We start from the raw sequence: 24730 nt of genomic DNA, 5'->3' as shown, positions 1-24730 counted from the left end.
ATGGGCGTTGCTGGCTGGCCAGCATTTATTGCCCATCCTTAGTTGCTCGGGTGTAGTTGAAAGTCAACCATATTGCTGTGGGTCTGAAGTCACACATAGGCCAGACCAGGTAAGGATGGCAGATTTCCTTCCCTAAAGGACATTAGAACCAGATGGGTTTTTCCCAACAATCAAAAATGGTTCATGGTCATTAGTAGATTCTTAATTACTGAATTTTTTAAATTTAATTTAAATTCCACCATCTGCCGTGTTCGAACCTGGGTCCTCAGAACATTAGCTGAGTTTCTCAATGAATAGTCTAGCAATAATACCACTAGGCCATCACCTCCCCAAATGGTCCATGCTATTGTTTATACGCAAGGTGTAGTCCCTCTTCCCACCTTGTCCCTCTATCCCTCCATTACCTTTTCCCTCATGTGCAGAATCAAACCTCATCTAAATTGCATCAATCCTATTTGCTTCAGCTATTTCATGTGGATCCTTTTTAAGGATCCAAAAATTCCCAAATGGAATCCACTGGATTATCAGATCATGCTGCTTGATGCTGATTTGGTGCCTGAAATGTAAATTTTTCCATTCATCAACACTATCCCCTCTCATCCTGGTAGGCACAACATTCTTTAAAATAAATATATAACCGAACTATTCATGCAAACACACCTTTTAAATGAAATGGAACAGTGGCAGAGGGAAATAGATGGAGTGCCTGACTGCTGTGGTTTAGAAACCATCCTATTTTGTAAGCAGGATCTAAATTTAGAAGTTCGGCACGTGAAAACTTAAGACTTTTCTGTAGAAATTCTGAAGAATCCAAAAGAATATATGATTCTTGAACAAGTTGCCACGCCGTGGAGACAGGGGTAATCTACTCACCAGTTATAAATGTGTACGATCCATTGTGGTCATCTTTAACCAAAGGGAAGAATGCCTTCCAAGATGTGAATGTGCTGAGCACCAAGGTGTTTAGAACCTGCAATATGTAATATATATATTTAACACCATGGTAAATTATTTGCTTTGAAGGTTGCTGCACAGATTTCATTGTTCTGAAGCTTTTGTCCATTATTACCTGTGAGGTCTGTTTCTTCCTTATTTCACCCTGCAGCTTCCATCATGAATTTTACATCGGAGGCACTGGAGGTTCCAGTCTTTGCCTCCCTCACTCAAATCATACATGGGGAAAGGTGCACAAAGGAAGCCTCATGAAGCAGTGGCCCTATTGGATTTGATGGTTTGATTTCTCGAAGCTTTGTAACCTTGCATGTTATTATACCTCAGTGCATCCTTTGGCATTTGACAAGGTACCTTACAAAAAGATGTCATAAGATAACTTATGGGGTGGCATGGTGGCACAGTGGTTAACCTGGGTTCGATTCCCGGCTCGGGTCACTGTCTGTGTGGAGTTTGCACATTCTCCGTGTCTGCATGGGTTCCCTCCGGGTGCTCCCACTGTCCAAAGATGTGTGGGTTAGGTTGAATGGCCATGCTAAATTGCCCCTTAGTGTCAGGGGGTTAATAGGTAGGGTTATGGGGATAGGGGTTGGGTGGGATTGTAGTCGTTGCAGACTCGATGGGCCAAATAAGTTCCTTCTGCACTGTAGGGATTCTAAGAGCCCATTGGGTGTTGGAGGTAGTATATTGGCATAGATAGAGAACTGGCTAACGGATAGGAAACAATGAGTGAGGAATAAGGAGTTCTTTTTCAGGTTGGTGACCTGTAACCAGTGGGGTTCCACAGGGATCAGTGCTGGGACCCCAACTGTTTACAAACACATTAATGACATGGAGGAAGGAACCAAATGTACTGTGGCAAATTTGCAGATGACACAAAAATAGGTGGAAATGCAAGTTGCAAGAGAGACATAAACAGTTTACAAAGAACATAGAACATTACAGCGCAGTACAGGCCCTTTGGCCCTCGATGTTGCGCCGACCTGTGAAACAAATCTAAAGCCCATCTAACCTACACTATTCCAATATCATCCATATGTTTATCCAATGACAATTTAAATGCCCTTAATGTTGGCGAGTCCACTCCTGTTGCAGGCAGGGTATTCCATGCCCTTACTACTCTTTGAGTAAGAGGTATTGATAAGTTAAGTAAGTGGGCAAAAAGTTAGAAAATGGAGTGCAGTGTGGAAAAATGTGAATTTGTTTGTTTTGGAATGGAGGGAGAACAAAAGAACAGAGTATTGTTTAAGTGGAGAAAAACTGCAGCAAGCTGCAACACAAAGGGACTTGGGGGTACTTGTGCACAAAACACAGAAAGCTAGCACACAGATGCAGCAAATAATCAAGAAGGCGAATGGAATGTTGGCCTTTATTTCAAGGGGGTTGGAGGATAAGGGTAGGGAAATCTTGCTGTAACTGTACAAGGTATTGGTGAGAGCACATTTGGAGAACTGTGAGCAATTTTGGTCTCTTTAGTTAAGGAAAGATATTATTTCATTGGAGACAGTTCAGAGAAGATTTACTGGGATGACCCCCAGTATGGAGGGATTGTCTTGTGAGGAAAGGTTAAACAGGTTGGGATTCTACTCATTGGAATTTAGAAGAATGAAAGGTGATCTCATTGAAACATATAGGATTCTTAAAGGGCTTGACAGGGTAAATGCTGAGAGGATGTTTCCCTTGATGGGAGTGTCTAGGACCAGAGGGCACAGTCTCAGAATAAAGGGGTGCCAAATTTAAGACTGAGATGAGGAGGAATTTCTTCTCTCAGAAGGTTGAGTCTTTGGAACTCCATGCCACAGAGAGCTATGGGACCAGAGTCATTATGTCTATTTAAGGCTGAGATAGATGGATTTTTGATCTGTAAGGGAATCAAAGATTATGGGGAAAGGCAGATAAGTGGACGTGAGGAATGTCGAGTTCAGCCATGATCCTATTGCATGGTGGAGCAGGCTTGAAGGGCCGAATGGCCTACTCCTGTTCCTATTTATTACGGTCTTATGGTAATATCATACTCTGACAGGAATTCTAACATGAAAGAATTTGCTTTGGCTGTGAGGTGGTCATTTAATGATTGTCCCATCATGATTCCAAATTATTAAATCAATTAAAAGGGAAATACTTTAATCTTCATGTCATGTGGAAACTGAACAAGGGCTGGGGACGATTAAGGGCAGTTCAAATGGATTAAGGAACGACAATTTTAAATTACAAGGGGCATGGACATTGCCCTGAGCCAGTGGGGTCCTCAGCAAATATATAAAGCGAGACAGAGACGCTATCAATGCATTGTAAGACCTCTCATTAATAAATCACATGCAAGGAATAGTTCATAATGGTCTGAATGTGCAATGTTGTTCAAAAGGTTTGAGGTTTTAATCCTGACACTTACCCTATTCAGTTCCTCGAGTGTTTGAGTGTGAGGAGGACCACCCTGCCACCAGCTGAACCCCAGGGATGATACAATATCCGTCACTTTTCCAACAACTTGCAGTAGTTCTTTTTTAGCTGCCTCTGCACCATCTTCAGAACCTGGAGGCATTTCGGGGAGTTAAACCAGTGCTACAAAGTGGAACATGCACTAACATTCCTCAACTTTATTTCTTACCTTTGATTTTATTAATATATAGTAAAGGGTTTATTACACCTCTAGTCTCTTTAAAACTGGGGCGGCACGGTGGCACAATGTTTAGCACTGCTGCCTCACAAGACCAGGTACTCGTGTTCAATTTCCGGCTTGGGTCACTGTCTGTGCAGAGTCTGTACGTTCTCCCTGTGTCTGCGTGGGTTTCCTCCGGGTGCTCCAGTTTCCTCCCACAGTCCGAAAGACGTGCTGGTTAGGTGCATTGGCAATGTTAAATTCTCTCTCAGTGTACCTGAACAGGTGCCGGAGTGTGGCAACGAGGGGATTTTCACAGTAACTTCATTGCAGTGTTAACGTAAGCCTACTTGTGACACTAATAAATAAACTTAAGCTTTATTAATGCTTCAACTTAAATCGGACCCCTTGATATGCTTATACTAAAAATCCAAAAGGGTGAAAGGACAGGAATAGTTTGTTTATACTGAAAGCAATGTTAAGCTTCTTATCTGGGAAGATAGTGACTTATTGGTAATGTCACTGGACCATTAATCCAGAGGTCCGGTTAATGCTCTGAGGACATATGTTCAAATCCTGCCATGACAGTGGGTGGAATTTCAATTCAATTAATAAATCTAGAAGATAAAACTAGTCTCAGTAATGCAGACCACCATGAAACTATCAATTGTTGTAGAAACCCATCTGGTTCACTTTAGGGAAGGAAATCTGCCTGTTCTGGCCTACACATGACTCCAGACCCACTTGCAATGTGGTTGGTTCTTAACTGCCTTCTGCAATGACCGAGCAAGCCATTCAGTTCAAGGACAATGAGGGATAGGCAACTAATGCGGGCCTTGGAAGAATATCCCATGGAAAAATATAGAAAAAAATGTAAATGAGTGAGTCTGCACTGAGGTTACATAGAATTTACAGAGATAGGCCATTTGGCCCAACCTGTTCAGCCAGTGTTTATGAGTCTCCTTTCACATGTCCTCATCTAACCCCATCAATGAGATTCAAATTGAACTAAAATTTATTTTATCAGGCTTGAATAGAATTTGTTGAGGTTTCATGCTGATCTTTCTCTAGCCTCCTTTTTCCACCAAATGTGGAGTAAGAACATTTATTTTGATCATTTTTGAGTTACTGCTCAAAAAGAAGACACCTTACCGACATCTCCAACCAACGTAAAAAGCCTAGATCTGGTAGCAGCCGGGACAAAGTTCTTCAGTTTTTCCAACCGGGCTGCATCTCGGGATATAGCTGCCACCCGGAAGCCTAAAAAACACAAACAGGGATTCAACAACTGTAACACAAACACAGCCCTCTTGCAAGCAGAGAAAAATCATCTTTTAGAAGGGGAAGGGGGGCGGATTGTTAGAATGAAAAACTTCTCATGAACAAGTTTGGATCTGTCTCAACACAAATTCTTAATTGTTGCCAGTTGGAACATTTGACATTAAAATGGCAATCAGGATAGAGCACAAGAAAGGCATTTTCAAAAATGTGTGCTGGGGAAATTCCAGTCATGGACTTCGGAGTTTAACCAAAAATCGTTGGGCCACAGTATAAGGTATTTTACTTTATAGAATTTCTGAATATCTGGTATTTGGATATTTAGTATTGCAAAATCTGTTCTCCATGTTTCTAACTTCTTTGGCCTTCATAATCATTAAAGCTCACTTGAAAGAAATTAAAATGAAAAGTGTGATTCATTTAATTAATTAATCTGTTTTAAACATCAAAGCATGGTGATGTCCCGGACAACATTCACTCCAAAATTGGTTAGCTGGTCATTACCTCATTTAATGCTTTTTGTGGGACCTTGCCAAGAACAGAATTGCCTGTTGCACTGATCTACATTATAAATGTGACTGCATTTTGGAAGTAATTTGTATGAAACACATTGCGACATGCAGAGCAGGTGAAAGGTTTTGTATGAATATTTCTTTCTTTCCTGCACAAAGGGATACTAAATACACAGTCTAGGTAGACAGACAGAATAGACTAATTCAGAAAATACTACCGTGCCATAGTATGACTACAAACAAATGTGTGAACATTGAAGCGAGGCAGGCAAATTGATCTGTGTATTGTTGGTAGTAAATGAGTTCAAGCATCCATACGAAGTTACTTAGCTATTTTAACAAAAAACTTCTTCAGCATTTTCTCTTTGCATATAAGTTTTATATGAGCATACTAATGTGCCATTATTGTCATAGAGCATTGTTTCAACTCACATGTAGCATAGACAGAACTCTTAAGTGCCCAGAATATATTTTACCTAACATCATCATCTGGGCCCTACTATTACAGAGCCAATTAAGTTTTTTTCCATGAGCATACTGGCTGCTACAATCCCTACATGTCTTTTGCCTAAAAGGGGACTTCATCTCCTGGGGTGATTAGCCACTCTCGTCCCAAGGCAGATGACCCTCTTCTGTTATGATGCACTTAACAGGACAATCACCACAAATCACCCCATCCCTCCCCCTTTAACTCCTTTAAACAATCTTCAATAACCAAGCTACTCAAGCCCAGATTCTAATTAAATATTATACATGCACACACATGCGAGTTGGACAATTAGTCTTTTATTGGAAGATTTTAACTATACACAGTTCCAAATACGGTCTTGCATGCAACTCTTTCCTACAGGCTTGCTACTTTTCCATTCATGTGGCCAATTCAGCAACCCCCTTATGTGAATTTTAAAATAAAGTTTATTTATTAGTGTCACAAGTAGGCTTACATTAACACTGCAATGAAGTTACTGTGAAAATCCCCTAGTCGCCACACTCCGGAGCCAGTTCAGGTTACACTGAGGAAGAATTTAGCATGGCCAATGCACCTAACCAGCACGTCTTTCGGACTGTGGGAGGAAACCGGAGCATCCAGAGGAAACCCACGCAGACACAGGGAGAATATGCAAACTCCACACAGACAGTGACCCAAGCTGGGAATCAAACCTAGGTCCCTGGCGCTATGAGGCAACAGTGCTAACCACTGTGCCACCGTGCCGCTCTGAATCTCTGCTTTACTAATCCAATGACATTACCATTTTTACGCTACCGGTTCCCTGTGGTAGACAGTCACCTTGCCGGAGGACAGTGGCCTGAAGTAACATTGAGTTAAAAAATGCGAACCATGAATATGTCTGCCTTAAATCCCTTTACTCTCCTTAACAAAGGTGTACTTGAGTTATTTTAAACACATTAAAGCCTCTGAGAAAAAATGGAGAGAATCTCAAACAAATAAATTGAGCATTCCCACCTGTTATGCCCCAGCCTTTAGAATTTGCGGCATTTAATCAACTTTGCCATTCTTTTTCGAACCCTCCAACAAATCAATGTTCTTTTGAAGAATGAAAGTTCAACATCACACAATGACCTGTAATCAAAGACTCTTAAGAAACATTCCATTCCTCGATTGATCCTGTTGATAACAGCCTCAGACTCATTAGATGTTTCCAGTGAAATGGTTGATAATTACACCCAAGCATTGGCTAGCACCTAAGTGGGGAGTCCCATGCTCAGATTTAAACAGAAGGACTGCATAAAAACCAGAGACTAAGGCACTTTCAGCTGCTGTCAATGTGATGAATTACTAAACAATGTTGGTCTGAATGTACAATCATGTTATGTGAGACTTCTGGGAAAGGGAATCACCGGCGGGGATTTTCCAAACCTCCTGCTGTTGTTGCTTGCCATTAAAGTTAAAGTTTATTTATTATTTATTAGTCACAAGTAGGCTTACATTAACACTGCAATGAAGTGACTATGGAAATCCCGTAGTCGCCACACTCCTGCACCTGTTCGGGTACACAGAGAATTTCGCATGGCCAATTCACACCTAACCAGCACGTCTTTCGGACTGTGGGAAGAAACCGGAGCATCCAGAGGAAACCCACACAGACACAGGGAAAATGTGCGGACTCCACACGGATAGTGACCCAAGCCGGGAATTGAACCCATGCCCCTGGCACTGTGAGGCAGCAGTGTTAACTACTGTGCCACCCTACTGGCCAATGCTGTTTTTCATGGCTCACTGACCACAACCACTGAAAATATAAATTCTTCTTCCATAAACCAATCAAATGCTAAACTGTTAACAAAACTGAAGATGCAAACACGTCTATGCATCATTAATATATTTGCCACCTCACCTCAAATATATACATTAACATTACTCATCATTCTGCATCAGGGAACAGGCTCATATCAAGGTAACAGGTCAAACACTGCAGCACAATATCACCATTTTTAATAAAATTGTACGTGTGTGATGATAATGATTTTAATTGAAATAATTTAGGAATCAGCCATGATGAGTCAGTGGCATAATCTGATTTGATCTCGCTAACAAGAGTCCTTTTAAGATCATGGGGGAATGATCCTTGACATCCCTCCATTCATGAAAGGTGATGACAAGCAGCGAACAAATCCATTTCACAAGGGGTGTTATAATATGGCGGACCTGTGCTGATGGCTGAAGAGGCCACTCCTTGAGAGGCAGATTCTGCCCCAAGCTGCACATGAGGCTACTAAGTGACATTGTGGGTTCTTGTTTTTGACGTTGGCGCCTTTTGCCAAGCCGCTGTAGTATCTGGTCATTCTGGTAGTGCATGCCATCCCACATGGGGTGCCACCATTTCCCTGTGTCATCAGTTCATGTCTTCCATGTGTGATAATCGATGTCTAAAATGCCCTCCTGTCATACGTGAGAGCATCCTTGAACTGGAGCTTTGGGAGTCCTACTGGCTCCACCTACCTCACCATCCAGAAAGTTGGTGGGTACGCAACTATCTTCCTTCCTGCAGACATGCCTGAGCCCCGCTGCTTGATAGGATAGCTAACAAACTTGCGTGTTCTGCCTTGAAGAGGATTGCTCCACTTGTCCTGTCAGGACATATTCATAATGCGCCTCAAACAGTGAAGATGGAGACTGTTGAGCCTCTTTTTTTGATAGCTGTAAATCATTCATTTTTCACAGCTGAGGTGCTGAGGACACAGGTCTTATAAACTAACAGCTTGGCCCTAAGGATCGGCTCCATGCATGCATTGCGAATCAGTCAATGCCTGCTGCTTTCCCTATCTGTATAAAACGCTCAGCATCAAGGACCTGATTTTCTATCATCATGGACCCAAAGGGAATGTCAGCACAGTAACAAACCAGGTTTGTTTCTGTTCAATGGCCCATCTCCTAATCATATAGCAAATTATACTTAGATTGCTCATATCTTCCATTTATCAATGTCGTTAAAAAGACGGACAAGTCTTGTCGGCGTTTAAGGAGAATTAAGTTAAGATACTGAAATGATAAACCTTCGAAGTGTTCTTTCTGCTACTTTGTTTCAACTTCTTTAAGAATAAAAACTACGGACTCCATTTGGTTTCCCCAACTTATTACACTAATTATCAATGTGTCTCAAAGTGTCTGTGAAGCAGGTTACAACATTTTTGTATTTATAACTAAGATTCAGAAGTTGGATGAGTCATTAACCCACCCACGCCCTTTTACAAAAGTTCAGTAAAATGATCGAAATTGGACAAGTTCAATGGAGTTTTTTTTTCCCAATCATCCACTCTCTGCCTATCCCTGCCAGTCCTGCAAGTGATTACATGCACCAAGTACATCACACAAAGGGCAGTGTTTGGAAAATAAATCGCAACAAGATATTGAACTGTTGGAGCAAAGTCACACCTTACACTGACTCAGTAACCTTAACATTCCTGCTGCAGTGGCAGATCTCATAACTACCTGGAATTAGGTGGGAGGTCAGGTGTTTCGCACACATTGTCACAGATTCGATGGGCTGAAGGGTCTCGTCTGCACTTTACGATTCTATGATTCTACCAGTCAGACTTAACACATACCCTGTCCCAATTCCCAGGGGTGAGGAAATTAGCATAAAGATGGTGGTTCCACACCACTTTCAACACTCCCTAGGGGCCTACCTTACCAAATGGCAAGGACTTTCAGAATGGCACCTTGCCACCTCACAAGAGTTGCTCCAGCTAAAGATCTGACTGAAGACCCTGAAGATCCCACGCAGATAAAGGGAGAGTGTGTGAACTCTGCACAGATAGTGCACTTGTGATGCCAAGGCATACAAGGCTATGGGCCAATTGCTGGAAAATGGAATTGAATCGTTGGGTGACTTGTTTTTAATTGGCGCAGACTCAACTGTCTCAAAATATGAGAGATTTGACATTTGCCACTTCCCTTTTTACCATCAATTGCTCTTCAAGAACTGCTTCCCCTCGTCCCCCCACCAAAATAGGAAGGAATCCAGCAGAACTGGGCCCCATCCAGATCATGGCAACCATATTAGCAGATACAAGATGGGGAATTTTCCCATCACGCTCGCCACGGGAAACGTTGCGGGTGGGGGGTGGACCAGGCAAAGGTTCGTTGACCTCGGGTGAGATTTTCTGGTTTTGGGACAAGCGTGGCCAGAAAACCCCGCCCAAGGAGCTCGTTGCCCAGTTTTTATACAGTAGGTGTGAGTCATAACTGTCTAAATGTTTCTTAAAAGACAAAATTGTACATGTCTCAACTACTACCTCTGGCAACTCATTCCAGACATTGACCATACTCTGAGTGAAAAAACTGCCCCCTCTGGACCCTTTTGTATCTCTCCCCTTAAACCTATGCCCTCTGTTTTAGATTCCCCTACCTTTGGGAAAAGGTGTTGATTATCTCTACCTTATCTATGCCCCTCATTATTTTACAGACCTCTATAAGATCACCCCTAACCCTCCTATGCTCCAGGGAAAGAAGCCCCAGTCTATCCAGCCTCTCCTTACAACTCAAACCATCAAGTCCTGATAGCATCCTGGTAAATCTTTTCTGCACTCTTTCTAGTTTAATAATATATGCACCGTGGGTTGCAGTTGGGTGCGGGAAGGCAAATCAATTTCTTCTGTTTCATTCAGGAATGCTTAGGTTAGGTTAGGTTGATTGGCCATGTTAAATTGATCCTATTGTAAGGGAGATTAGCAGGGTAAACGCGTGGGGTTGTGGTCAGTACAGACTCGATGGGCCGAATGGCCTCCTTCTGTACTGTAGGGATTCTATGATTCTATGAATGCTGTCTTTCATTCAGGAATGCTCTGGCTAATTGAGATCAATTAACTCAGATTTGAGATCAGACCAGGGTTATTACTTATTAAAATGATTCAGCACTGGAAAGAGTCCAGAGGAGATTTACCAGGCCTGGGCTTTAGAGTTTTAGTCATGAAGAGAGATTGCATAGACTGGGGGTTGTTTTCCTTGGAGCAGGAGGTGGGGACATGATTGAGATGTATAAAATTGTGAGGGACATAGATAAACAAGAATAAACTTTTCCCCTGATTGGAGGGACCAATAACCAGGGGGCATAGATTTAAGTTAAGGGGATGTGAGGAAAAACTATTTTGCCCAAAAGGTGGTGGGAGTCTGAATCTCACTGCCTGAAAGGGTAGTGGAGGCAGAGGCCCTCATAACATTGAAGAAGCATTTAAATGGGCACTTGCGATGCCAAGGCACACAAGGCGATGGGCCAAGTGCTAGAAAATGGGATTAGAATAGTTAGGTGGTTTATCTTTAACTGGCGCAGACTCCATGGGCCGAAGAGCCTTTTTTTCTATGCTGCAGACCTCTATGACACACTATGGGCCCTATTTAACCAAAAACGTGGTAAAGTTGGGTGTGAGGCCATTAACGCGATCTGCGCCCGCATCCGCGCAGGTTGCCACTTTACCGAAACCCGGGAATGGCGGCGAGTCGATTCGCGCCCAAAATGGGCGCAACGATGATTTAAATGCATTTGCATGCATTTAAATTGAATTAATGAACTGCCCGCCCAACTTTATCAGCATTTCCCCCTTTACCACCGCGTTTGCCAATCCGGAACCGCGCCATAATGGACCTGCTAAATAAAAGTCTGAATCGGGTGCTCCAGCTTCTGAAGAGCGCGTTCAGAGCTTCCAACGGCTCACTGACTCAGATCAGTGGTGGGGGGGAGGAGGGAGGCGGGTCAGATCATTCTCTGGTTGGCGGGGGGGGTGAGGAGGGTAGTGAGGCCAGACCATTGTCTGGTTGGTGGGGGGGGGGGGTGGAGGAGGAGGAGGAAGAGGGTCAGATGTATCTCTGGGGGGGATGGGAGCGAGAGGGCCGACCGTTGTCTGGTGGTGGGGGGGGGGGGGGGGTGGGGGGTGGGAGGGCTGATCGTTGTCTGGTGGTGTGGGGGGGGGGGGTAGGAGGGAGGCGGCTAAGATGTATCTCGGGGGGGGGGATGGCCCGATCGCTCACTGGTGGGGGGGGCAGATGGATCTCTGGGGGGGGGGGGTCCGCTGCCACTCTGTGGGCGATCAGTGGGGAGGGGAGGGGGGCAGGGGTGGCAATCGGTCTGGGTAGCGGGGGGGGGGGTGAATAAGGGGAACAGCGATGTGTGTGGGTAGTGGGGGGGCTGGATAAGGGGGACAGTGATGTGTGTGGGTAGTGGGGGGGTGGATAAGGGGGACAGTGATGTGTGTGGGTAGTGGGGGGTGGATAAGGGGGACAGTGATGTGTGTGGGTAGTGGGGGGGTGAATAAGGGGGACAGTGATGTGTGTGAGCAGTGGGGGGTTGGATAAGGGGGACAGTGATGTGTGTGAGCAGTGGGGGGGGGTGGATAAGGGGGACAGTGATGTGTGTGCGCTTTCTCCGCTTTCTGCGGCCGGGGAGCGATCTGACACGGGCGCGCTTTTTCAAATTCTTTTCTAACTGCGCATGCGCAGTTCAGAGCTCCGATCGTTTTGGCCGCGCTAAGCCCCGCCCACAGCGCGAATGGGATTGGAGATGGCTGACAGCATATGGGGGCGCCTGAAAGCAGATTTCTAAGTCAGATCTGCATTTCACCCAGATTCGGCACTTAGAATGAAAATGGTAAAATCAGGCCCTATGTCTCCATGACATACTAAACATATCAATTACCCACAGAAACACTGGGAACTCCCATCTGTTGGCCTTGCCCAACGTTGATATTTGGTAGCCCCATAAAAAGCCTGCACAATCTTCAATTTCCACTAGATAATTATTCCAAAAATTCTATCTGGTTACATTTCTGTTTGTCCCAGTCAATGCTCTGTTGCCTGTAAACAGAAGAGTGGAGTTTGAAGCTGGATCCCAGGGCTTCTGTTGACCATCTATGTTACCATTTGTGGGACTTTGTGCAGGTTACTGCTGTACCTATCCGCAAAAGGACAGTGATTACATCAAAAGTAATTTCCCTTTGGATGTCCTGAATATCCATGTCATAACTTTAAACTTCAGCAGCACCAAAGAATGAAGAACAGTACAGCACAGGAACAGACCCTTCGGCCCTCCAAGCCCGTGCCGATCATGATGCCCCGGGGAGGCAATGGTCTAGTGGTATTATCGCTAGACTCTTAATCCAGAAACTCAGCTCATGTTCTGGGGGACCCAGGTTCGAATCCCACTACAGCAGATGTTGGAATTTGAATTCAATAAAAAATATCTGGAATTAAGAATCTATTGGTGACCATGAAACCATTGTTAATTGTTGGTATAATCCATCTGGTTCACTAATGTACTTTAGGGAAGGAAATCTGCCTTCCTTACCTGGTCTGGCCTACATGTGACTCCAGAGCCAGAACAATGTGGTTGACTCTCAACTGCCCTCCAAGGACAACTAGGGATGGTCAATAAATGCTGGCCAACCAGTGACGCCCATGTCCCATGAATAAAAATTAACTAAACTCTAAAAAAAAACCTGCTGTCCGGATTCAGTCCAGATTGAAAGAAATATTTATTTAAATGTCTGTCATAAACAGAAAGAGCATGTTTGCATGTTTATACTCCAGGAACGAGGGTGTGGGCAGGCTCTTTCCACACAAAAGCTGCTGCAAATGCAGGAGTGACTCTGGGCTACTGAGCTATCAACATTTTCACTGTCAGGGACCCTCTACTTATTGTCTCTTTCCAATGGTAAGGCTTAAATTGGAAACTCATCTTATGAAGAAATTGAATTGTATTTTGTGTCATTTCTGTCACTGCAACGTTAACCTCTTGGCCAGATCAGCATTGTAAATGAGAATTGGTTCTCAACTGACTTAATAAAAGTTAAATAATACACAAATAAATGTATTAGACAATTGCCCAGCAGAAGTTTGAACTTCCTGGGCAATTCCCGTGCAATCTTTGCAAGGGGACTTCCCAGAAGTCCCCCAGCTTAGCTTCTGGATCGCCTCCAGGATATGACAGCCCCCTCCCCACCCCCAACCCCTGATAAAAAGTAATTCTGGGCCAGAGATATGTTTGAGAGGAAGCTTGATAAACATATGAGGGAGGAAGAAATTGAGGATTATGCTGATAGGTGAAAAAAGATGGGAGGACTCTCCAGGTGGAACATAAAACACCAGCATGGAATTGTTGGGCCAAATAGCCTACACATGATCTGGGCATGGAGGTAACTGCTAAGAGAACAGGGTTATTTCAACTCTCAGCTTTCAAATGTCTCTGTTAAAATGACATTGACAAAATAACTTCTCACATCCTGCTAACCGTATAATCGTAGAATCCTTACAGTACAGAAAGAGGCCATTAGGCCTATCAAGCCTGCACCGATCACAATCCCACCCAGGCCCTATTCCCGTAACCTCACACATCGCCCTGACACTAGGGACAATTTTGCATGGCCAATCAACCTAACCCTCACATCTTTGGACTGTGGGACGAAACCAGAGCACCCGGCGGAAACCCACGCAGACACGGGGAGAAATTGCAAACTCCACACAGATAGTGACCCGAGGCGGGAACTGAACCCAGGTCCCTGGCGCTGTGAGGCAGCAATGCTAAACATTGTGCCACCGTACCGCCCATCTGCACAACAGATCTAGCGGACATTAATATAAAATGAATAGGCATCAAGCAAGGTCAGAAGTAATATTCTCCCCATCTGCACATTCTCAATATGTGGAATAGACTCAGTTAATTTAGCTTTAGTTATTGATTAACAACTTTATAAAGAGCTGGACAAATGTCTGCTTAGGAATGGCTTTGTGGGATGATGAATACAGATTAAAGTAATACATGATCGTTCATGAACTACTGAAATCACATGCCAAGAAAAGTAGCCTTTGCAAATGCCTTGACAGCTCCAATTAGTTTATTCCCTTTTCTACACAAATTCATGTTTACTTTTAACAATCCCAAAGGGCACTTGACCTCTCCCAAAGGGATCCTAGGTGCTCAAGGTGTTCTGGCGCCATATCCGAAAGGGTATCCTACCATTCCAAAGAACCTACTCTCCTACCAGGTCTAATGTGCATTAGTTGTATTTCTCAGTCCCTCTTTTTTCATGTCAAATTTAAGTGAAGGTAGCTGCATTTAACATGTAACTGCCTCCATGAACCATGGATTGTCCAAAGTTTTACCCACCCCATCCACCCCCTCCAAAAATGGTCAGGCCTGAGACTTCTGGGTTCAGGACTCTGGTGCCATTTTGTCAAAGACAGAGAGCACCTCCATCTCTTTGGAAAGTCAGGCCATCGTTATCAAAGTAGAGAATGCTGGGAATACTCAGCAGCATCTGTGGAGAGGGAAACAAGGTTAACTTTTCAGTTTGGTGATCTTTCATCAGGACCAGAAGAAGTTAGAGTTGTAAAACATTTCAAACAAGTGCAGAGACAAGCAAAGGACAAGGGAAGGACAAAAGGCAGGAGCGATTCAGCGACAAAAGGGATGATGGTGCAAGGCAAAAGGAGATGTTTTTGGGGCAAATAAAGAAACAAAAAGGTAGGTCTAGAGCAGGAGTAAGTCAGAATAGCAGCATTGTTACCAACAGCCATTGGTACAAATGGAGTAATGGTTAGGATTAAAATTGTTGAATTCAATATTGGAGTCCGGAAGACGGTAAGGTGTCAGATTGAAAGATGAGATGCTGTTTCTTGAGCTTGTATTGAGCTTCATCAGAAGAGTGTAGGAGGTCAAGGACAGAGACGTCAGACTGGGAGCAAGGCAGGGAATTAAAATGACAGAGGATTGAAACTTCAAGGTCACCCTTGTGGACAGAATGAAGGTATTTCCAAAGTGATCCTTTCCACAGTGCAGAGGAAATCACATTTTAAGCTGTAAATGTACCAAACTGAAGATAGTGCAAATATACCATTGTTTCACCTGGAAGCAGAGTTCAGGGTCCGAGACCAAGGGAAGCGAGGCTGTAAAAGGGTAAGTGTTGCATCTCTTGCACTTGCATGAAAAGATGCAAGGGAAAAGGGAAGATATATTGGAAACACTGGTAGGTGGCATTGACAGCATAGATGTGGCGGAGACAAAGAATCTGGGACCTAAAGAGTCCTTTCAGGAAGCAGGGCAGAAGAAAGTATAGTCATGATAGCTGTGAATTCAATGGATTCATAGTAGATATTGGTCAACGGTCTATTGCCAGGAATGTATAAAGCAAAGTCAAGGAAAGGAAGCAGAGAGTCAGAGATGTGAAAGGCAAGAGGAAATTGGAAGCAAAGTTGATGAATTTTTCAGTTCAGGACTGGAGCAGGAAGCGACATTAACAGAGTCAATGTACCGGAAAAGGAGGTGAGGGAGGAAGCACCATGTAGAGCTGGAAGAAAGAATGCTCCATGTATCCCACTAAAAGACAAACATAGAACTATACAGCCAAAGCGTATTGTTTGAGGAAGGGAATGGGTATACTCAGTACAGTTAGTATTTTAGCTCCCAAAAAAGAATATTGAAACAAATTGATTTTTGATTCAGAGTGTTGTCAAAAGACATGATACATTTAATCTCCTGGCCGGCAGCATATGGGGAGCTGTCTGTTGTGTCTCAAGCTGCGAAAGTGCTTCTCAGCTAATGTCAGTGATGTACTTCTCATAGATGTAGCAGAGTGGTATCATTCTTAGTCCTCAGGGCTGTACAGGAGGTGTCACCAACAGTGTAAAAATTCCTGGTGAGTATTAACTTTCAGAATTGACAACACCTCTCAGACCACATTCCGTAACCAAGAAGGAATCTAATCCATACTAATGTTAGAAGAGCCACTCCCTGACAGACCTACCACTGATGTCCTCCAAGTTGCTCTTTTCTAACATCGCAGCTATACAACAACTTTCAATTTTATTTATTAGCATCGCAGGTAGGCTTACATTAACACTGCAATGAAGTTACTGTGAGAATCCCCTAGTCGTCACACTCCGGCACCTGTTCGGGTACACTGAGGGAGAATTTAGCATGGCCAATGCACCTAACCAGCACATCTTTCAGACTGTGGGAGGAAACAGGAGTACCCGGAGGAAAGATACAAAAGTCTCAGGACATGTATCAACCGACTCAAGAACAGCTTCTTCCCTGCTGCCATCAGACTTTTGAATGAACCTACCTCGTATCAAGTTGATCTTTCTCTACACCCTGACTATAACTGTAACGCTACATTCTGCACTCTCCTTTCCTTCTCTATGTATGGTATGCTTTACCATACCATAGCGCGCAAGAAGCAATACTTTTCACTGTATACTAATATATGTGACAATAATAAATCAAATCAAATTCAGCACTTCAAAGTGTTCCAAATAAACATGCAGTGAATTCCATGATCTAGCAACTCAATACATTGGATTTTTGCCAATAATATTACCAAAGCACTGAAAACAAAGGAAGCTCCATCAACTTGGTGATAACTGATGAACAGAATGTGATTTTTTTTTTCAATTAAATGTCAAGGTAAATAAGAATAAAGATTGAGTAATTTCAACTTCTCAAAATTTAGCACGTTACTGATAGCTGAAAAAAATTTAACCTTAAGAAAAAGGATTTACCATTAACAATAGCTGGATAGAGAAGATTTTGAAAATAAGGATGGGGCCTGGAAATTACAGCTGGAATGTTACCATCACAGTGGCGGCCCTGGCCATGGACTCAAAAGGAGAGGGAAACTGCCTCAGGTGTATGCGGGACTCCAGCTGCATTTTAAGGGGCTCTAACGGCTAATTGGCTGCTGTTGGAGCTGCCATCTTTTAAAGAACATGCGGCCACCTGTAGGAGCTGCTGGCCAATCAGAGGATTGGAAGCTTCAGTGGTGCCACCACGAGTGGTGGCCACCACTGGGACTGCGCCTGAAGAAAGAAGGCGCCATGGAAAGACACCATCTTAGCAGCTAGATAAGTGGACTCTGGGCATCCTGGAGTCAGTCAGGCAGGCGCTGGTGAGGGGAAAGGAGTGGGGTGGGGGAGAGTGGTGGTTCGTGGTTACTGAGGGTAGTGGTGCTGTTGCCAAGGGGACAAACATTGCCGGTGGGTGGTCCTTCTGTATCCCAAAGAATGTCCAAATAGGAGGATCCCTACCTCACTGAACTCACTGAGAAGCTGCCAGTTTGCTTCGCAGGTTTCCCATGAAATGTAGGGCCCAGTTGAGTTAGCAGAGAGACTTTTAATTGGCGCCTGCATAGGGAAATTGTATTTCCCACCTGTCCCACTGCTGGTAAAATGGTATGGTGGCAGGAAGGTGATGGACCCTTCAACATCTGAAATTTTATGGGCCACCACCCCCCCAACACCTCCCTGTCCATCCCCAGATGGGTTTGTAAAATCCAGCCCCTCTTGCATGCAGCACATGGTTACTAACCTTTCTGCGTTGCCTGAGATTTCCCAAGCACTGTTGCAAGCTAGCTAGGAGGAAAAAAACAATGTCAGCAAAGCTAACCTGATGACTATCACTGCTGTATCTGGAACTTTCACGGAGGTTATATCATCAACACTTTGCTTGGTCTGATACCTTGCAGTTCCCAAATTCTCTTGAGGTGGTCTCTTCCATGGCGCCAGTGCTTGCCAATGGATTTGTAACAGAAGTGGTCTTTGTGGAATGGAGAGTTACTTTCCCAGCATCCATTGCAGCAGAGAACCCGCTCTATCCCTGTACACATCTACAAACATTTGACTCCAAGGGATAGAACAGTTTCTCAATCATTATGGATGCTGGGTAGAGAACTCCCCATTTTACAAAAGCCAATACCACTTTCAAACTTGCCTTTGGAAGTTTCAATAAATCAGAGATTGTGTTTGCTCTTTTCGTTCCTGTGACTGCCTGCTCATGCTGGCATGTAGAAATCGAGAAATACATTGCTACAATAACGCTCACTGAATAGGAGGAACATTTGAAGTGAAATATGAATTTACACTAAATATAAAGATAGCTGGAAGCTAGTGTGTAAAATAGAAATTAGAAATTGGCTTTCCTCACTAAAATCTGAGTTGACATCTGTAATTAAGTGACAAGTTTTAACTGATCTAAGAGCAGAGCCAAATTTTAAAAGTGAATTCAATGTATTCAGTGAATAGCGTTGTCAGCCTGGTGGGTTGTAGCAGTAGCAACAGGAACTGAGTGTTGTGTGTTATCAGTGACTGTAGTTGGAGTGACAGAAACTGAGTGTTGTGTGTTATCAATGACTGTAGTTGGAGTGACAGGAACTGAGTGTTGTGTATTATCAGTGACTGTAGTGGTAGCAACAGGAACTAAGAGCTGTGTGTTATCAGTGACTGTAGTTGGAGTTACAGGAACTGAGTGTTGTGTGTTATCAGTGACTGTAGTGACTGTAACAGGAACTGAGTGCTGTGTGGGTGTGAAAGCTGACTTGGTGCTTACAAAAATGAAGTAGTTGCAATGGTCCCATCGGGAAACTCACTTAGTTAAGTTAATAATCCAGTCAGGCTGACAGAGGATATACATTGCTGAATATCTGCTGTTAATTAATCTCTCCCCATATTGTCAGACTCTTCCAGTTAATTTATACAATGACATCACCAACAAATATCATTAAATTAGGTAACTAATATAAAAATAACCAGGTAAATATTAAATGAAATTGAAGTTAACTGTTTTTACTATTTCATGAAACTCTATTTTGGAAAGGCACTTTGATGTTAATCCCTGGATTGTGCTCAGTTAGTTCTCCTACACTACATAGAACATAGAACATAGAACATTACAGCGCAGAACAGGCCCTTCGGCCCACGATGTTGCACCGACCAGTTAAAAAAAAAACTGTGACCCTCCAACCTAAACCAATTTTTTTTCGTCCATGAACCTATCTACGGATCTCTTAAACGCCCCCAAACTAGGCGCATTTACTACTGATGCTGGCAGGGCATTCCAATCCCTCACCACCCTCTGGGTAAAGAACCTACCCCTGACATCGGTTCTATAACTACCCCCCCTCAATTTAAAGCCATGCCCCCTCGTGCTGGATTTCTCCATCAGAGGAAAAAGGCTATCACTATCCACCCTATCTAAACCTCTAATCATCTTATATGTTTCAATAAGATCCCCTCTTAGCCGCCGCCTTTCCAGCGAAAACAATCCCAAATCCCTCAGCCTCTCCTCATAGGATCTCCCCTCCATACCAGGCAACATCCTGGTAAACCTCCTCTGCACCCTCTCCAAAGCCTCCACATCCTTCCTGTAATGTGGGGACCAGAACTGCACACAGTACTCCAAGTGCGGCCGCACCAGAGTTGTGTACAGTTGCAACATAACGCTACGACTCCTAAATTCAATCCCCCTACCAATAAACGCCAAGACACCATATGCCTTCTTAACAACCTTATCTACTTGATTCCCAACTTTCAGGGATCTATGCACACATATACCTAGATCCCTCTGCTCCTCCACACTATTCAAAGTCCTCCCGTTAGCCCTATACTCAACACATCTGTTATTCCTACCAAAGTGAATTACCTCACACTTCTCCGCATTAAACTCCATCCGCCACCTCTCGGCCCAACTTTGCAACCTGTCTAAGTCTTCCTGCAAACTACGACACCCTTCCTCACTGTCTACCACACCACCGACTTTGGTGTCATCAGCAAATTTGCTAATCCACCCAACTATACCCTCATCCAGATCATTAATAAATATTACAAACAGCATATTACAAATATTAATTCACCCAACTATACCCTCATCCAGATCATTAATAAATATTACAAACTAGGACAACTCAATACTATGGTTTCTATGGCCCATTAGTAGAATGCATGCTGCGGATTGGTGAAATATAACTCCCTTTCATCTCTTATTCTGTTGTGTTGTATCAGACAACTTATCTGAGATAAATAACCCACTGACGGAAGGTATTGCAGGTCTGCATGCTATCCGAGGCAAGGCTGCTTTTTTGCTGTATCTTAGTTTTAAGCTTTCCGATTTCACAACAGGCTGGATTTCGAGGGGAACAAATTATTAAATCATGATATTGCATATAATTAACAGACCAATCATGACAGAATACAGCACAGGCCCAAACAACTGCATGAATCGCAGAAAACTAGTATGCAGGTACAGCAGGTAACAAGGAAGGCAAATGGAATCTTGGTGTTTATTGTTAAAGGATTAGAATATAGAAGCAATGAAGTGCTGTTGCTGCTACTGTACAAAGCATTTGTGAGACTGCACTTGGAATATTGTGAACAGTTTTGGTCCCCTTACTTGAGGAGGGATGTAGTTGCATTGGAGACGGTGTAGAGGAGGTTCACTAGATTGATTCCAGCGATGAAGGTTTGACATACAAAGAGAGATTTGGCAATTTAGGCCTATACTCCCCGGGGTTTAGAAGAATGAGAAGGGATCTAACTGAGGTAGTCAAGATGATAAGGGGGATTAACAAAGTAGACGTGAAGAGGATGCTTCCTCTTGTAAGGCAATCTAGAACATGTCATAGTTTTAGGCTAAGCGGCAGCAGGTTTAAATCAGAGATGAGGAGAAATGACTTCTCTCAAAGGGTGGTGAGTCTGTGGAATTCACTGACGCAGAGCGTGGTGGATGCCAGGACTTTGAGTAAATTTAAGGAAGAAGTGGACAGATTTTTAATTAGTAGCAGGCAGGAAGGTGGAGTTGAAGGCAAGATGAGATCAGCCATGATCATATTAAATGACGGAGCAGGCTCGAAGAGCTAAATTGCCGACTTCTGCTCTTAGTTCGTATGATTATGGTTCTTACGATTCTTAATTAAAAAGGCCAGGAGTTCAATGAGGCAAAGATTATTTGTCTCTTAAAGCTCTCATTTGGGATCCACATATCGTCAATTCTAAGTTTTGATGCCGAGTTTTATGCATTTTTTCTGTTGGAGTTCAAATTCACCACAACTTGTAACATCATTCCGGTTACTCAAGTCCTGCAATCTGTTCTAATTCAGTGCTCCTCACGTTTTTTCTTAACCTGGCACTTAATGCAAAACTACAAGTAACAAACAAGAAAGGGAGAGAAAATAATCCACGCTGACCGTCCCCCAGTCATTCTGGGTGGCTAATTTTGAGTACCTGTAGCAATACATTGCCTTTTGTGCTGTAATTAGTCACTCATGGCTGGATGAAAGTCAAACAGAACCAAACATGCACTTGTCACATTCCCGAGCAGCTGGGTAATAGGTTTTAGAAGCTGCTCGGGGGGGCTTCGCATTGCAGCGAAGACAATTGAACTGAAGACCAGGGCAAGATATCTTTCTTTTAATCTTTAAGTAATAAACATGGCTGGCGAAACACTGCCACGAAGTGATTAGGGAGTGGAGCAGCGAAGTAACTTGTCAGAGATTCATGTATGTGTCTTAATCATGCTAGTTTTCACTTTGTTTTCTTCCAGGTGATGCCGTTCTTCATATATTCTTAAGATTGGGCAAAGTTGATTTGACCTTACCGTCATACTTAAAGTAAACTCGAGGAGGTTATGGAAACAGAGTGCTGAAATCACAGCATAGCCACTGGATATTAAGCATCACAGGTAGCTTGATTTAACTCCGGGTTTTTTTTTAATTGTTCGCGATTTACAAGGGGCATTTTACAGGAGATGTAAACTTTTCTCCTCCCTTCTCAGATGCAGACCCGCCTGTCCTACAAATCCTGCCATTCTGCTTTTATGCTGAAATTTACCTGCCCTGCATCTTGTTAAAAACTGATTGGACCTGCAATATTGCACCAGCATGTGTGGTATGTCATTTTAGGCAGGGGTATCAAAACCTAGAGGACAGCGCACAGGAGATTTACTACAATGATACCGGGGATGAGAGACTGAACAAGCTGGCTCTGTTCTACTTAGAGCTGAGAATGTTAAAGAGGAGTTATAATAACTTTCCAAAATAATGAAGGGCAGTGACAGAGTAAACTTGGAGCGACGGTCTCCGTTGACAAAAGGGGGTGTCCAAGGGACATGTTTGTATGGTAATTGGAGTAGCAACCTCGGGGGGGGGGGGGGGGGGGGATTGTTTTTTTTTGCAAACAGTTGTGATCTGGAATACACTGCCTGAAAGTGATGCTGAAATCAGATTCGATAGTAAATTTCCAATGGGAATTGGGTATATACACAAGAAAAATTTAAATACTCCTTGGTGGGGAGTAATTAAAAACAAACTCTTTCAGGTGGCTGGCAAAGATATGGCAGGCCAAATGGCCTTCTTCTCTGTTATTTGATTCTCTGAATTACCTTTTGGAGCATTATTTTCACCTTACATTCTTCCGTGGACAAAAAAGCTAGTTAATTGAGCCCAGATCTTTCATCAATAATTCCTTTCCTTTAGATAAACAATGGGAATCGGAATTCCAAAATTGTGCAGATTACGTGGATTGGCCCTGCTAAATTGCCCCTAAATGCAGAATTTTCCCATCCTGCCCGTCACGGGAATCATAGCGGGTGGGACAGGACCACGCAAAGTCCATCGACCTCAGGGGGGACTTTCCAATCTTGGGGCGAGTGCAGGCAGAAAATCCTGCCCTTAGTGTCCCAAGATGTGCAGGTTAGGGGGATGAGTGGGGTAAATACATGGAGTTATGGAGATAGGGCCCCGGGTGAGATGCTCTGCCAGAGAGTTGGTGTCAACTCGATGGGCTGAATGGCCTCCTTCTGCACTGTAGGGATTCAATGAAACAGCAAGAGCGGTGTGCAAAATAAACCCATAGCAGAATGAAGACAATAGCTCAAATATTCCATTAAACACGTGGCAAAGATTAATAAATGCCATGAGAAGGATTCGCCACCTAATTCAGATCCCAAAGGTGCCTATAGTCACCACTTACCTTTTTCCAGCAGAACTTTGACAATCCCCGAGCCAACAGTGCCGGCTCCCCCCAGCACAAGGACGGTGCGCTCGGCTGCAGACATCCTGGTCGGAGCGAGTGGTGTTTGCAACCTCTGGGAGTGAAATGAACAGAGTGGCGAGACAGAGACGGCGCCTGGACTTATAGCGGGCTGGGAGAGGGGCGCTCCGCCTCCCCTAGGCACAATGCTCCACCCAACACTGACACATCTCAGCCGCAAACACAACACCCTCCTGTACCTGTCAACAGCACCACTGAGATTCACACTCGCAGAGAATGACCTTTTCCTGACACCATCCGATGAAGAAGTTAAACAAAACTCTCCCAGCCAGCCTGTGAGAAATGACTAATACACTTTGACACTGATGTTCCCTCCCAAAACCAAACAAGCAGAATGTTTTTGGGATCACAAGACGGCTCATTCCCGGATTCTGGAATTCTGATGTGAAAACCTCCACCTGGAGAATGACTGGCCGAATGTGCCAGAGATCTGAGCGCTGGTTAGGAGCGAGTCAGAATTCTTAATCAGTGCAGAGATTGGAGAGATTGCCCTGACAGGTAAGTACAGGCTGACTTCTCCACGCTGCAGCAAGCCCGTTTGCTAAACATGTCTCCCATTATTTTTCAATCTGTCCTCCCTCACCGCTCTACAGTCTGCAGTTTTATAAACAAGACTTTGATGTCTCCCTAACCTTAGTACATTCTGGTCTTCAATCCCTTTCTAATCAACCTTGACAAAGTCTGGCACTTCACAAAGCACCACCTGCTGCCTCACAGCACCAGGGACCCAGGTTCGATTCCCGGTTTGGGTCACTGTCTGTGTGGAGTTTGCACGTTCTCCCCGTGCCTGCGTGGGTTTCCCCGGGTGCTCCGCTTTCCTCCCACATTCTGAAAGACATGTTGGTTAGATGCATTGACCCGAACAGGTGCTGGACTGTGGCGACTAGGGGAATTTCACAGTAACTTCATTGCAGTGTTAATGTAAGCCTTACTTGTGACTGATAAATAAACTTTAATGTGGCCCAACTTGCTTCAACAACAGTTTGTGGAGCCAATGTTAAACTCCACCTAATTAATATCAGTACAAATACATTGGGGCAAAATTCGATAGCCCCCCAAACA

The 24730-nt window shown here is 43.8% G+C and overlaps 1 protein-coding gene across 1 annotated transcript in view; it reads right to left on the bottom strand.

The window, feature by feature from the left end:
- Positions 1 to 23992, bottom strand: part of LOC144492535 (uncharacterized) — a 33483-nt gene extending 9491 nt beyond the window's left edge. Inside the window, exons 1-4 of the mRNA XM_078210645.1 lie at positions 23588 to 23992; positions 4703 to 4810; positions 3344 to 3483; positions 874 to 970 (exon numbers count right to left, since the gene is read on the bottom strand). Coding sequence (XP_078066771.1) covers positions 874 to 970; positions 3344 to 3483; positions 4703 to 4810; positions 23588 to 23672 — 430 coding nt within the window. The 5' untranslated portion in view covers positions 23673 to 23992. The remainder of the gene's footprint in view (positions 1 to 873; positions 971 to 3343; positions 3484 to 4702; positions 4811 to 23587) is intronic.
- Positions 23993 to 24730: the final 738 nt, after the last annotated feature.

The sequence above is a fragment of the Mustelus asterias genome, chromosome 4 (genome assembly GCF_964213995.1).
Source record: "Mustelus asterias chromosome 4, sMusAst1.hap1.1, whole genome shotgun sequence".
Classification (NCBI taxonomy): Eukaryota; Metazoa; Chordata; class Chondrichthyes; order Carcharhiniformes; family Triakidae; genus Mustelus; species Mustelus asterias.
This window is presented reverse-complemented; position numbering and strand designations above follow the sequence as displayed.